Genomic DNA, 16,027 nt, shown 5'->3' on the forward strand with positions numbered 1-16,027 from the left:
TGAAAGGGACCAAGTGCCCCTGACAGAACAATTTTGGTGAAGTTTCTTATAATGATGCTACAAATCAAGTTTGAAGAAGATCCATTGAGTGGTTCATGAGAAAAAATCATTTAAGGGAATTTCTAATTTTAGCTCTGGTAACCCCACAGAGGGGCCAATCGTCCCCATCTGAACCAGTTTAGGAGAGGATGTTTAAATGATGCTACAGACTTTGTTTGATAAAGATCCATCAAGCGGTTCATGAGAAGTTCCTTAAATGTTTTTCCTATTTTTTTTTTGCTCTAGCTGACAGTAGCTGACCTTAATGGGACCAAGATTAACCACTTGATCAAACTTGATAGAGATCTATCCCAAAATTCTACTGACCAAGTTTTTGTATAAATGTAACCAGTAGTTTCGGAGGAGAAAAAATTTGAGTACAATGTTGACGCAGGAAGACGGACGATGGACGCCGTACAATCCACCTATACTTATAGCTAGAAAGAAACATGAATATAACATTGATTGTGTTGTGTAAAAGAGAACTGGTATGACTGACAAGTACAGTTACATGCAAAAATTAAACATAATATAAAAACTGTCGTTTTGTGAAAAAAAAACAGTTATTACTGAGAATATTTAGTTGCAAAGACAATGCCATTAGGTATTGTTATAATGCTTAGTATTATGTCAAACTTAATGCCAACTGATAACTAAACACGGAAAATCTTACTCAGCGTAATGAAAAGCTAGTTGTATTTGGCAAATAGAAAAGTTACGACTAAAAATATTTTAGATCTTTGTTCATTGCTGACAATAATTATTGTGGTTACTGAGTAATTAAATTTCAAAATCTTTTTGTTGTTGTTTAACAAGATACTACGATATTGTTTACGAATACCCATCTGCAAAAAAGTAGAACCAATGTGCCTAGTTTAATAGCCAATTATGTTTATAGCGTAGCAGTTCAGTTAACCTTGAACAATACAGACAGCATGGTAAAACCATTGGCAAATCAGTCCAAATCTTCTGACTTTGAACACCTGCCCCTCACCAATGTTTGAAACCTCGCTTTTTCATGTGAGAAAGCCATCCAGTTGACACGAAGAAAGTCATATACCCAGGTATCCGCGCATGCCAAAAATAATGCAACTAGGGTCCTCCTCCTCAAAGAAAATCCTATGGCCTATGATATTGTGTCAGTTTGATGATACTAAAACCAAATCCAATCCTCCTTTAATTTCAAAATGAGTACAGTCACTGTCATTACTGTTTAAGAGCTCTCGCACTATTTTCAATATACAATTGTAATAAATATTATCTTGCTCTATGTCCAATTTTGTAAATTCAGAGTGCTCTATCTCCCGATAGAGCAATACACCTTTAACTTTTTTTTCTATTTTTGTCAAATTTTCTCTATCTCCAAAGTGAAAAATGTATAAATGCAGAAAAGTAAAAACGAAATGTATTTAAAAGCATTTACAGTTTAACAGAAATTAGCGCAAGGAACAAGTAGATATATTTATCATTATTTTCGCCTAGAAAATAAGAAACTAGACGAGAGTTAAACTTTGAAAGCGATTTTCGCCACGTTTAAAAAATTGTAGATAGAGTTTACAGATTATTTCGGCTTTCTTACAAACATTCATATTTAGTGTGAAACAGAACATTCCACGTGCGGTCATGGCCCCAAAGTACCATTAATTTCCCATAGGTACAAATATATTAATACAAGGCTTCAATGACACAATGTTCTGAAGACAAATGCAAATTCCTTCTCTTTAGAAATCTACCCGAGAGAAACACAAAAGTCACTTTGATGTGACCTGTGGACCTGCTACTTTTCTCCTCACATCTGTCAGAATGAATAGTGTATTCTACAAAGTGAAGCGGTCCAGCCTACTTTTTGTACAAATCCGCAGGCAGTCATTTGCACAAGAAACCATGATTGTCCAGAATTTTTACCCATTTAACTTCATTTACATCAGATCTATAATATTTGACTACTTTCAGAAGCTCAGAATATCTATTTACAATCAAATCCATCATGAAATGAGGGATCTCGTTTCTCTCGAATACACTTCCTTTAGTTGGGTAACGAAGGGCAGGTAACTGTACCTTGTTACCTCATTCTGCGACACAACATTTTTGTTCAGGAAAAAGCAACCCAAAAACACTTATAAATCTTATATAACCAGTACGATATGATGTTCGTTACGTATAATCGTAGAATATTAACACGGGGTCTTTGGTTTACTTTCCATAATTTCACTCATATGTAGAACTATTGTTCGAAAGATCTATATACCCTGATCAATACGTATTTGGAAGTTAGATGCTTAGATATTCAAGCATCCCTCAATAGGACAAAAGATTCTTGGACATCTGTCCAAGTGACATTTAATTCGTATTTATTACATTTTGTTGGCGTTTTACTATTGCTTGTCTGTATTTAAATGCCAAATGTAATATACTAGTGGCAAGATCGTCACTTTACGTTCACAATGACACACTGGCCGTAAGACTGGTTTATTTGTAGAAGTCGTAGGGGCTTGGTGTCATTACGCGAATCAGGAGCCCAGTTAACAAATTGTTCCGGCTTTCTTCCATACATTGATATTTAGTGTGAAACAGTACATTCCACGTTCCCAAAATACCATTAATTTCCCATAGGGTTACATACAAATATTTTAATGCAAGGCTTCAATGGCACAATGTACTGAAGACAAATGCAAATTCATTCTGTTTAGAAATCAATCAGAGAGAAACAAAAAAGTCACTTTGCAGTGACCTGTTGACCTGCTACTTTTCTCCTAACATCTGTCAGAATGAATAGTGTATTGCATTTCTACAAAGTGAAGAGGCCCATCCTACTTTTTGTACAAATCCGCAGGCAGTCATTTGCACAAGAAACCATGATTGTCCAGAATGTTTTACCACTTTCTCTTCATTTACATCGGATTTATAAAATTTGGCTACTTTCAGAAGCTCAGAATATCTATTTACAATCAAATCCATCATGAAATGGGGGATCTCTTTTTTCTCGGATACACTTCATAAATCACTTATAAATCTTGCATTAAACGATGCTATGACTTGTATATATGGGTAATATACCACTACGATATGATGTTAGTTACGTATAAGCGTAGAATATTAACACGGGGTTTTTGGTTTACCTTTCATAATTTCACTCATATGTATAACTATTGTTCGAAAGATCTATATACCCTGATCAATACGTATTTGGAAGTTAGATGCTTAGATATTCAAGCATCCCTCAATAGGACAAAAGATTCCTAGACATCTGTCAAAATGACATTTAATCTTTTTTTATTATATTTTGTTTGCGTTTTACTATTGCCAATCTGTATTCAAATGCCAAATGTAATATACTGGTGGCAAGATCGTCACTTAAGGTTTACGTTGACACACTGGAAATAAGACTGGTTTGTTTCTTGAAGTCGTAGGGGTTTGGTGTCATTACGCGAATCAGGAGCGCAGTTAAGCAATTGTTTCAACTTTCTTACATACATTAATATTTAGTGTTAAACAGAACATTCCACGAGCGGCAATGGCCCAAAATTACCATTAATTTCCCAAAGGTACAAATATATTAATGCAAGGCTTCAATAACACAATGTTCTGAAGACAAATGCAAATTCCTTCTCTTTAGAAAGCAAACCCGAGAGAAACAAAAAAGTCATTTTAATGTGACTTGTTGACCTGCTACATTTCTCCTCACATGTGTCGGAACGAATAGTGTATTCTACAAAGTGAAGCGGTCCAGCCTACTTTTTGTACACATCCTCAGGCAGTCATTTGCTCAAGAAACAATGATTGTCCAGAATTTTTACGCCTTTGTCTTCATTTACAAAAGATATAAAATTTGGCTACTTTCAGAAGCGCAGAATATCTATTTACAATCAAATCCATCATGAAATGAGGGTCTCGTTTCTCCCGGATACACTTCCTTTAGTTAGGGTAACGAAGGGCTGGTAAATGCACAATGTTACCTCTTTCTGTGACTCAACATTTTAGTTCAGGGAAAAAAATATATCACTTATAAATCTTGCATTTAACGATGCTATGACTTGTATGTATGGGTAATATACCCAAAAACACTTATAAATCTTATATAACTAGTACGATATGATGTTCGTTACGTATAAGCGTAGAATATTAACACGGGGTCTTTTGTTTACTTTCCATAATTTGACTCATATGTAGAACTATTGTTCGAAAGATCAATATACCCTGATCAATACGTATTTGGAAGTTAGATGCTTAGATATTCAAGCATCCCTCAATAGGACAAAAGATTCTTGGACATCTGTCCAAGTGACATTTAATTCGTTTTTATTACATTTTGTTGGCGTTTTACTATATCTTGTCTGTATTCAAGTGCCAAATGTGATATACTGGTGGCAAGGTCGTCACTTTAGGTTCACAATGACACACTGACCTTCAAACTGGTTTGTTTGTAGAAGTCGTAGTGGCTTGGTGTCCTTACGCGAATCAGGAGGCCAGTTAACAGATTGTTCCGGAATTCTTTCATACATTCATATTTAGTGTGTGACAGTACATTCCACGTGCGGCCATGGCCCCAAAGTACCATCAATTTCCCATAGGGTTACATACAAATATATTGATGCAAGGCTTCAATGACGCAATGTTCTGAAGACAAATGCAAATTCCTTCTCTTTAGAAATATCCCCGAGAGAAACACAAATGTTACTTTGAAGTGACCTGTTGACCTGCTACTTTTTTCCTCACATCTGTCAGAATGAATAGTGTATTGCATTTCTACAGAGTGAAGCGGTCCAGCCTACTTTTTGTACAAATCCGGAGGCAGTCATTTGCACAAGAAACCATGATTGTCCAGAATGTTTTACCCCTTTCTCTTCATTTTCACCAGATCTATAAAATTTGGCTATTTTCAGAAGCTCAGAATATCTATTTACAATCAAATCCATCATGAAATGAGGGATCTCTTTTCTCTCGGATACACTTCCTTTAGTTGGGTAACGAAGGGCAGGTAATTTCCCATAGGTACAAATATACCCTGTGGCTTATGTTTTCGTGAGCTTTCACAAAGATTATCCGCATAGGACTCAACGTAAATGAGGACCTCACACGATAGTGGAAGCCTTAGTAAGCCGGGCTGCTATTGGCTAAGATATACGCCAGTGGTCAATTCGTTTCAGCCTTACCAAAGCGCACCATCGGTATACGAGTCAAGGTAGAAACGAAAATCGCATTACAAGTGTGTTTTAATATCCGGGTGCTGTGGCTTACGAAAATCGTATTACAAGTGTCTTTTAATATCCGGCTGCTGTGGCTTATCTGTTTGTCCCTCTCAGATATTGAAGGTATACCTTTGACGTCCATGTTCTGATCTACATTTTGTGCGGCTGCATGGCCGATTCGGTGCACTGGTTAGGGCAGGGTGACGGTATCAATTCGGAGTATAATCATATATTTACAGAGCAAATGTTTTCTATATGCTACATATGAAAATTAAGAGATATGGTGCTGGGTGATTACTTAGAGCTTTCACAAAACATAACCAAATAGGACTTGAAGGAAATGAGGACCTCACACGATACTGAAAGCCCTAGTAAGTCGGGCTGCTATGACCTAAAATATACGCCAGTGGTCAATTCGTTTCAGCCTTACCAAAGCGCACCATCGGTATACGAGTCAAGGTAGGAACGAAAATCGCATTACAAGTGTGTTTTAATATCCGGCTGCTGTGGCTTACGAAAATCGTATTACAAGTGAGTTTTAATATCCGGCTGCTGTGGCTTATGTGTTTGTCCCTCTCAAATATTGAAGGTATACCTTTGAAGTCAATGTTCTGATCTACATTGCCGATTCGGTGCACTGGTTAGGGCAGGGTGACGGTATCAATTCGGAGTAAAATTGTATATTTACAGAGCAAATGTTTTCTATACGCTGGATATGAAAATTAAGAGATATGATGTTGGTTGATTACTTAAAGCTTTCACAAAGCTTATCCGCATAGGACTCAACGTAAATGAGGACCTCACACGATACTAAAAGCGTTAGTAAGTTGGGCTGCTATGACCTTAGATATATGCCGGTAGTCAATTAGTTTCAGCGTTACCAAATCGCACCGCCGGTATACTAGTCAAGGCAGGAACGTAAATCGCATTACAAGTGTGCTTTTATATCCGACTGCTGTAGCTTATGGGTTGGTCCCTCTCAGATACTGAAGTTATATCTTTGAAGTCAATGTTCTGATCTACATTTTGAGGGGTTACATGGCCGATTCGGTGCACTGGTTAGGGCAGGGTGACGGTTTCAATTTGGAGTAAAGTCATATATTTACTGAGCAAATGTTTTCTATACGCTGCATTTGAAAATTAAGAGATATGGTGCTGTGTGATTACTTAGAGCTTTCACAAAGCCTATCCGCATAGGACTTAACGTAAATGAAGACCACACCCTATACAGAATGCCTTAGTAAGTCAGGCTGCTATTACCTAAGTTGTACGCTAGTGGTCAATTCGTTTCAGCCTTACCAAAGCGCACCACCGGTATACGAGTCAAGGCAGGAACGAAAATCGCATTACAAGTGTGTTTTAATATCAGGCTGCTGTGGCTTATGTGTTTGTCCCTCTCAGATATTGAAGGTATACCTTTGAAGTCAATGTTCTGATCTACATTTTGAGGGGTTACATGGCCAATTCGGTGCACTGGTTAGGGCAGGGTGACGGTATCAATTCGGAGTAAAATCATATATTTACAGAGCAAATGTTTTCTATACGCTGCATATGAAAGTTAAGAGATATGGTGCTGGGTGATTACTTAGAGCTTTCACAAAGCTTATCCGCATAGGGCTCAACGTAAATGAAGGCCTCACACGATACTGAAAGCCTTAGTAAGTCGGGCTGCTATGACCTAAGATATACGCCAGTGGTCAATTCGTTTCAGCCTTACCAAAGCGCACCACCGGTATACGAGTCAAGGCAGGAACGAAAATCGCATTACAAGTGTGTTTTAATATCTGACTGCTGTGGGTTATGTTTTTGTCTATCTCAAAAATTGGAGGATTATCTTTCAAGTCAATGTTCTGATCTACATTTTGAGGGGTTACATGGCCGATTCAGTGCACTGGTTAGGGCAGGGTGGCGGTTTTAATTCGGAGTAAAATCATTTATTTACAGAGCAAATGTTTTCTATACGCTGCATATGAAAATTAAGAGATATGGTGCTGTGTGATTACTTAGAGCTTTCAGAAAGCTTATCCGCATAGGACTCAACGTAAATGAGGACCTCACACGATACTGAAAGCCTTAGTAAGTCGGGCTGTTATGACCTAAGATATACGCCAGTGGTCAATTCGTTTCAACCTTAACAAAGCGCATCACCGTTATACGAGTCAAGGCAGGAACGAATATTGCAATACAAGTGTGTTTTAATATACGGCTTCTGTGGCTTTTGTGTTTGTCCCTCTGAGGTATTGTAGGTATACCTTTGAAGTCAATGTTCAGATCTACATTTTGAGGCGTTGCATGGCCGTTTCGGTGCACTGGTTAGGGCAGGGTGACGGTATCAATTCGGAGTAAAATCGTATATTTACAGATCAAATGTTTTCTATACGCTGCATATGAAAATTAAGAGATATTGTGCTGGGTGATTACTTAGAGCTTTCACAAAGCTTGTCCGCATAGGAGTCAACTTAAATGAAGACCTCACACGATACTGAAAGCCTTAGTAAGCCGGGCTTCTATGACCTAAGATATACGCCAGTGGTCAATTCGTTTCAGCCTTAACAAAGCGCATCACCGTTATACAAGTCAAGGCAGGAACGAAAATCGCAATACAATTGTGTTTTAATATCCGGCTGCAGTGGCTTATGTGTTTGTAATGTTTTCACAAAGGTCAGATTAGTTCATAGCCATATCAGACTATCTGTATTATAAAAGTATAAAAAGAACATTGATTTTTATTTTAATACATTAAAAGGCTTAGATCACTTTTATGGTAGCTAATTGTTTGGTTTTCAATCTTTACCACTTGGGAGATGGGGTGTGGGGTGGGGGGGGGGGGGGGGGGGGGGGGGGGGGGCGGGGTCAGTGTGAAGGAATGTAGTGGTGGGGAGAGAGTTGTTTAATCTTTTTAATGTTTACCTGCCTTTGAGTTATGTGTGATGCAAAATAAGCAATTAGATATATCATTTTAATGATAATTTGCTAAAACATTATTTTTAAAATAGACATGAACAGATATCCATATAGATAAATTATCTAACTAATACTTTTTAAAATGTCTGCTTGCCAAAAATAGATAGCTTTTTACTTCAAATAAGATGTATTGTACTTTATGCAATAGTTTTCAAAGTATTTAAATCAAATATATTAATTTACTTGAAATTTACGTTACACGCGAGTGTTCAAGAAAAACAGGGTAGTGTTCTTCTGTAATGAAAATAATATCTAGTATGATAAATAGATATGTTTGACAGTAATGTTTAATAGATATGATAGTGAAGTTTGAGGTTTTGAAACAAAATCATATTCACCTTAACATAAATATTTATGTTTAACGTCTTTGCATTATGCATTTTAAGTTAAATTCGCATTTTAAGAGACGAATTTGGAAATCTGATGTTCAATGAAAAACAACGATAATGTTATATTTGGTGTTTACTCTAGTTTTGTACCTTTTTTTTCTCAAAGCGCAAAGCTCACAAAATGTGTTTTTGCCAAAATTTTCGAGCTTCATTAGCAATTGTCATGTTGTACTAACTGAAATATAAAATAATGCGGCAGTGAAAAATCACAATTGCACTCATGTTATTTTCACGACCACTGAACTGCAATTCAAATTTTAACTAATGGCACATTGTCCATACCTCACCCAGAAAACTCGTTGCTAACGAAAAAATGTTATGTATGACATTGAGTAAGCACTTTTATTTTTACTCATTTGTTCTCTTCTGTTTGGGTCATTTTATTAAGAATGGCTGTAAAGAGTATTTAAATGCAAAGATTTATTTAAAGAATGGAATGGCTGATGCTAGTCAATGTAAACTCTTGAACTATTTTCATATTCACAGATGATTAGTAAAGTTTCCAAACTATATATCAACATCAAAATCTCAGGAATTTATAATTTTATTTATTTCTCGAATCTGCAAGTAAAACGCGGAAAAACGCAATTCCAGAAAATTACCTTAATTCAACTAGAAGTCTGTGTTGCTTTGTTTTATTCATTCTGTGCGAATAAATGGTCTTCTTATAATTTCTATACTGATGGCAAGCAATTCCTGTTAGTTTGTATCATATTATCAATATATTCAAAATACAAAATACTCTGGAAATATAACTAGGTAATTCTTGTGGAAGCAGATAGTCAGCACATTGCCAAAGATCATGTACCTCGTTTTATCCACTACGATTTCTCTGATCATAAAATCGACAACGTGCATGCGGCCGAAATCGTCAATTTAATACATGGCCAAGGAATCAAGGCGGATGGATGTCTTTCTTTCTGGGACGAATGTGTACCTTTGGCAGCTCTGATTAATGAAAAATTGGGAACAAAAGGTATGCTCAAAAAGTAAATTAAGTCACAGCTCTCCGTAATGACAATGCGAGTACAAAATCTGTTTAATATGCTGAAAGTAGCTCTTGTAATTACTTTTTACCATTTGTTTTAAAGCCAGGCCGAAATTAATATCAACGAATGTTTACTTTAAATGGAATCACACTATAACTTATCCATTATTTCAGGATAGACGGTGTACCTGCAAACAAGTGCAGATTAAGGATAGCATGGTGTAATAGCCATATTTCATATCCTGTAACTTGATGGTAATATTTAAATGAAAAATGGTCACTTTAAAGACATTCAAAATTAAAAACGTTTCACCGAGAGATTTTTCGAATTTTATCAGTTTTGGGGGAGATAATCGGTATTGAAGTTAACATGGATGTCTATAGGAAATATGTAATTTCTCTGATTATGAGAATCTGAGCTTGAGTTTCGAGAAAATTTTGCGGTAGAAAGCTGCATTATATGATTTTGATACAAATATCAAAAAGAAATCTAAAAGGAGAAAATTACTTTTTCTCCAGTTTTCAGGGGAGATTACTCATGAAAAACCAAAATTATCAGGGGAGGTAATCTAAAGGAAATGTCGCTATATAACTTGTCAATATGCACCTTATTTCTATCGTTTGACATTTTCAAAGCTTACATAATCAAGTTGTATGTACGGTTTTGGTGAAATTGAGGCCTTTTTCGGGAAGTCATCCTTAAATTACAACAAATCAATTTGATGGCTATTCCATATATAGTTTTTCTAAAAAAAAAACTCGTTATTCGAACACTTAAAATATCAAAATAATATAAGCTTTGAGTGGTTATACATGTTTCCTTAATTTCATCCTCCATCATACTTATGATGTTGCTTATCCGAAACATTTCAATAATATTTTCAGGACTGTTCATGTCCCTATTAGATACAAAATATAGTTTTGTTTCAGTGTAAGATAGTAAAACTCATGTACACCAGATTCCATATTTTCAAGAGTGACGTAGACGCATGAAAATGTATTATCCTGTGGCCATTAATGAGACATATTTGATCCACTCTTTAAGAGTTACAATCAAATGTATTTTTAGTAGCACACCCTTATATCGTTTAAATTCTATTCATTTAAACAGCGTATATAAACACTGCATAAGAAATATCTGCTTGTTGTGTAAAATACTTAAGGTGATTTGTATTGATAAATCATCTAAAATTGACCAAAATCTGAAACGATAGATCTATCAATGAATAATGCTATTGTAAAGAGTATTCGATGCCATCGCCGGAAAGATATCTACGCGTATTTTTCCCAAAAGAAAACAACAACACACAAAAAAAAACGGGAAGTCTGGAAAGATGGTCATTAGGATGTATTTTTTAACAATTAAGTCATTCAAATATATTTGTTTCAATCCGATATGGTTTTAATGCTAAAATTAAGGGTTTAATTTATTCTACAGTTTCATTCGTATGTTAGACTAGCGGAAGTCCTTTCCTGACAGTTATATGTCGAGGAAACATGTTTTCGTCCTTTATAATAGACCATTCTGTTTACTTATATATTTCACTGACCTATGTACTTTATTGGGATAAGGAGTTAAAGGTAGTTATATTGTGCTTCATGTTAAATGAATTTGTCATTGTTTTTCTGATATAGCATATATGGCTCAATAAAGCACAAAAATTTATGATAATCAGTGCATATTTAAAAGTTATTACTCATTTAAATACAAACCTACATGAAAATCATGTTTAGTTTGCAAATAGATAATGCCCTTCAAAGTGATTATTACTCTGCCGACGTAGGAGACTGGGAAATTCAGCTGTGTAGGAAACTTATGAAACGGGCATGTATATCTAGCGAAATACCTGTTCAATAACATTTACTTTTCGGGTATAATATCCACTTGCGACTTAGATTAATGAAACAAATAAAACAATGTTCCTTTGTCTTATACGTACAATTACCTGACGTACATGTTGATGTTAATATATATTCACGTAATTATTGCGCACATTTACAAATATGTATTCTCAGGTCCAAGCTTCAGGGCATCGATGACAGCCAATTCGAAATCAAGAACTCTAAATGTTTTGGGCATGCGCGGCGCAGATTCATCTCAGTGGCATCGGACGGACATTTATGCAACAAAGGCCGTACATTTGACGACAGAAATGGACTGCGATAAATTGCCTGATGGGTAAAATGAATTTTCACGATTTTCGTTACTTGTACATACTAATATTCTTCTAACATTTCAGAGTTATGACTTTTACAGTCGCAGCTTATCCGAAGCTCGTACTATAAATTGATCTTTGTCTTACACAATGATAGTTGTAGAAAAATCTTTGACTACATTTTAATGATGTGTAATAGAAAGTATAATTAAAAACATGAGCAGAAGTTTAAGGCAGGAAGCTGCTTAAGACAATTAGAACAAAATGTCAACTAGAGAAATTGGCTGTTTAATGCAAGTGGATGGATAATTCAGGTGACCTTACAAAAAAAATGTATCTATAATATATACTTTCTTGCATTGTTAGGAGTATGTACTTCCTTTGTATTGCAATTTTTAATTTTCTATTTTCTATTTGTTTTTACTTGAACTATTCAGTGTTTGTTTCTCTAAGCTTTAGGTTTCCTGCAATGTTGAAACTAGATAACGGCGCGGGTTCAATTGGTGCTTGTGTTGTTGAAAACGACGTTGAATTAAAAAAGAAATTCTGTCAAATAACGAGTTCACTTCAGAATGATACGGACTTTCCCGGAATCGGGCTCACTCATGGTAATTCGATGATGACAATGGAGTTTTACGGCGGAACTGAGCATATAGTTGACGTTATCATATACGACAGCAAGCTTATTGCTGCTTTTATCACAGACAGTGGTATGGTCAGACGACCCTATTTCATTGGTGAATACCTATTTGATTTAACGCACACTCATTTGTTACATTTGTTTGTTGTCAATGACGCTATATACAACAGAAAATGACCCATTCGCGTTCTAGGACAAAAAGTAATCCTACAAAAGCTTTATATGTACATGTATTCGTTAAAGAACGGTCTGATATGTCATTTTTTAACCTAACAAAATACTGTCAAAAATATTTACTCCCATTCCCGGGTATATCATTTGGTTGAAAAAAATAATCCACCGAATAAAAATGTCACTTTTTAATGGATATACATGTATATCAAATATGTGACTATTATTTTCCTGAATGTATATGGGTGTTCCTTTGATCATATACAGTAATTAATGCAGACAATCCTCATCAAATGAGTTTAACGGGACTAATTATATAATAGTTGCAAGTATAAGGAATCTTATCTATTTTTTGGCATATTCAAGATGTGTATATATTTCAGCAACAGCTAGGCGTATGCCGTCATTCCTGTCTGAGGACAAACAAGCATGGCTTATTGAAGCGGCCTAGGTAACACCACTATTTGATTGATTAAAAAAAACATTTAAAAGATGGCATTCAAACCACCTGTTTACATACGAGTTGCAAACATGATATCAATGTTTAAAATCATTTAGAATAATTTAGTGTTGAACGCGGCATAAATAATGAAACTGCAGAATATATTATGCTAAAACAGTTCCATAATGTAGTCCAGTTCGAGTAAATTGTGTATTTGTTATAGAAAATGCACAGTTGTCTGCACTGCTGGACGGTTTATTATTGCTTCTCTGTTGTAGTTGTGTGGTAATTTCTTCGTTTAAGTGTAATGGTTGCCTTTCCAAATAATGAAAAAGTGTGAAAATGCTTATACAATAGCGTACACCTCCACCTGCTTTTCGTGGTGTCATTTTAAGGTAGAGGACTCAAAATGGCAGTCTCAAACGGTTTGCGATAAGTACGTGTTTGTGTAAAGCTGTAAATCTGTCGGCATTCTTTGGAAACTAATGTAGCTACCACTTATTCTAGGTTAAACAGGTTGATTACAAAGTCGCATACGGAGGGAACATAATCAAACGGTAATTTGTGATTGCCAAAACTTGTCCACTATCTTATTTCAACGTTTCACGAAGTTACTTACGCGTCGTAATTACCTTGAATTTGTATTTTTAAACTTTGTGTATCTGAGGTGAAATTCAATGGAACATATCATTTTGTTGAAAAATATAATACTCGACTCCCGCATGAACACGATCCCTATGTTTGTGGATGTTTGTCTATTTTTTTTTTTCGGCTTATATCTTATTCATTCTTGTTGTATTTGATCCGTTGACATTCATTAAGCGGAATATGTCCGCATTTATGCATATTAATACGTTTTATTCCATTCATGTTTCAAACATTCAATATACAGATAAGGGCGATGTCTGCTTTGCAAATGTAAGTAGTGGACTCGATTTTACTTCTCTAGGTTATATCACTACCTCGTTTACGAATGAATACGTATATAGTGTTTGAAATCTGGACCTTGACAATACCGAACGTTTGTGAGTGCTGGACAAATGTTCTAGTAAGGAGCGGGCATATATCAGTGATAAGACACGTATAAACTTGTACCTAACGCTTGCATTTTATAGTCAATGTGAGTTTAAGTTAACTTCAATTTAAGCACACCTTTAATTACCATATACTTACGACTTCAGGATTGTCCGATGGTACTTTTAATGTCGAGTTTAAAGTAACCGAGAATGGGCCGAAGCTACTGGAAATCAATTCGAGGATGGGCGGATATTGCTTACGGGATTGGTTGAGGAAATTGTACGGTATAGACATCATGCTATACTCTATGATGATTGCAGCTGGTATTTCTCCCTTCGTACGTACACCTCCTGTAGATAAAGTCCTTATTGGTGTAATGGTTATACCTTCACTGCATGCGAAAATATTAAATGAAGAGCCTCTTAGAAACCTGCTGTATAACATGATAGAGAAAGAGGAGATTTTCTTTCTACAGTTTCGCAAAATTAGTGAGAATGTGCCTTCTTACGACAAACCTTTCGGTAATATTGCTGTTTCTGGTTCCACGTCACAAGAAGCTAAACAAAAGTTGATGAAAGTTTGCAGAGAGCTGGACATTGATCAACCAAACTATCAAGTGGAGCAGCTGATCCATCATTTTTAGATAAAAATATACATCATTAACCTATTTAGACTTTTGTATATTCGTGCAGTTCAGAAAGTAAACAGTCTTTTAAATTCATGAGCAAATATATGTTTATCTTAGTATCTGAAATATGTTCTATTTAAAAGTATACTTCACATAACGTTTCATCTAACCATGACCTTTGCGAATCATATAGCAGACTTGTACCTTCATATCATAACTATTGTTACATATTTGCAAGAAAGTATGTATGTCTCCAATTATGAAATAGACTTTGTATTTTGTTCAAATATAAGACTTAGTTAAAAACCTCTCTCACATACACTGTATACATGATACGTATGCTATATAAATATGTTCTTACCGTTATATTTTAAAGATACGTACGTATATTAGTAATAATATATACCCCGCTTACATTTTATTAAAGGGTAACATTAGCTTCGTTCTTTGTTTTTAGAATTTCTAATAAAGAAGTACATTGGAAAAATTAAAAATAGTTACTATCATAATATGAGCCGCGCCATGAGAAAACCAACGTAGTGGCTTTGCGGTCAGGATACATGCTGTTTCGCTAACAGTTTCTCTTATTGCAATAGACATTGAAAGCGAACAGCATGGATCCTGAGCAGAAGCGCGGATGCGCAGGCTGGTCTTGATCCATGCTGGTCGCAAAGCCTCTAAGTTGGTTTACTCATGGCGCGGCGCATATAATGATGTATGGTCTTACTCAGTCATGAAAACGCTATGGTTAGAATTCTGCTGGTACGGCAGTCTAAGAGATAATGTCTTACCCTACCAAGAGGTCTTAGGCTTAATCGCCGCTGAGACCATAAGTGCTTATGACTGTGCTCTTTCTTTCCAGAAAACTGATTAAGTGGCGACTTAATAAACGTGAAAGTTTATATATACGTTCGTCAAACACAACATCTGCTGTTTCTTAAGCATTGTATTATCCCACTCTATGATATTATGCACAATGTTTGTATGAATGTGCAAATGGTTGACATTTACTTAAAACATAAAGTTTAACATAGCTTAACACTACAACAGGAAGGACAAAACAAACAAATAAATGTTTCAAAATGGAGACCGCCTTAAAACTATCGGTGCCAAGAACAGCTTTGAAGTGTAAGCGTTAAATTTTTGTACTTAAATTCTCACTAATACAGTACTGTGTAAATATAAGTTGCCAGGTGTTTCGCAAACACAAATTATGGTAACAAAGGTAAGAATTGTGAACAAAGTTCTAAGAAATAGTCTACATTTCCCTTTAATTTTTTAGCAAAGTAATCAAAGATATAAAGGTGGAGTCGCAACGTGTTGCATCTTAAGTAATTTTACTGAAAATTTGTCAAAGGGAAATATTAAGGATTTTGATAACCTGTATTTGGAGATATTCGTGTT

General features: G+C 35.5%; 1 protein-coding gene across 1 annotated transcript in view; it reads left to right on the forward strand.

Annotated features, from left to right (window-relative positions):
- LOC123541962 (carnosine synthase 1-like) overlaps window positions 1–15,065 on the forward strand; it is a gene marked incomplete at its 5' end in the record, with an annotated part of 58,851 nt that extends 43,786 nt beyond the window's left edge. Inside the window, 5 exons of the mRNA XM_053531259.1 lie at window positions 9,341–9,557; window positions 11,586–11,748; window positions 12,179–12,462; window positions 12,920–12,981; window positions 14,126–15,065. Coding sequence (XP_053387234.1) covers window positions 9,341–9,557; window positions 11,586–11,748; window positions 12,179–12,462; window positions 12,920–12,981; window positions 14,126–14,638 — 1,239 coding nt within the window. The remainder of the gene's footprint in view (window positions 1–9,340; window positions 9,558–11,585; window positions 11,749–12,178; window positions 12,463–12,919; window positions 12,982–14,125) is intronic.
- Window positions 15,066–16,027: the final 962 nt, after the last annotated feature.

The sequence above is a fragment of the Mercenaria mercenaria genome, chromosome 19 (assembly GCF_021730395.1).
Source record: "Mercenaria mercenaria strain notata chromosome 19, MADL_Memer_1, whole genome shotgun sequence".
Classification (NCBI taxonomy): Eukaryota; Metazoa; Mollusca; class Bivalvia; order Venerida; family Veneridae; genus Mercenaria; species Mercenaria mercenaria.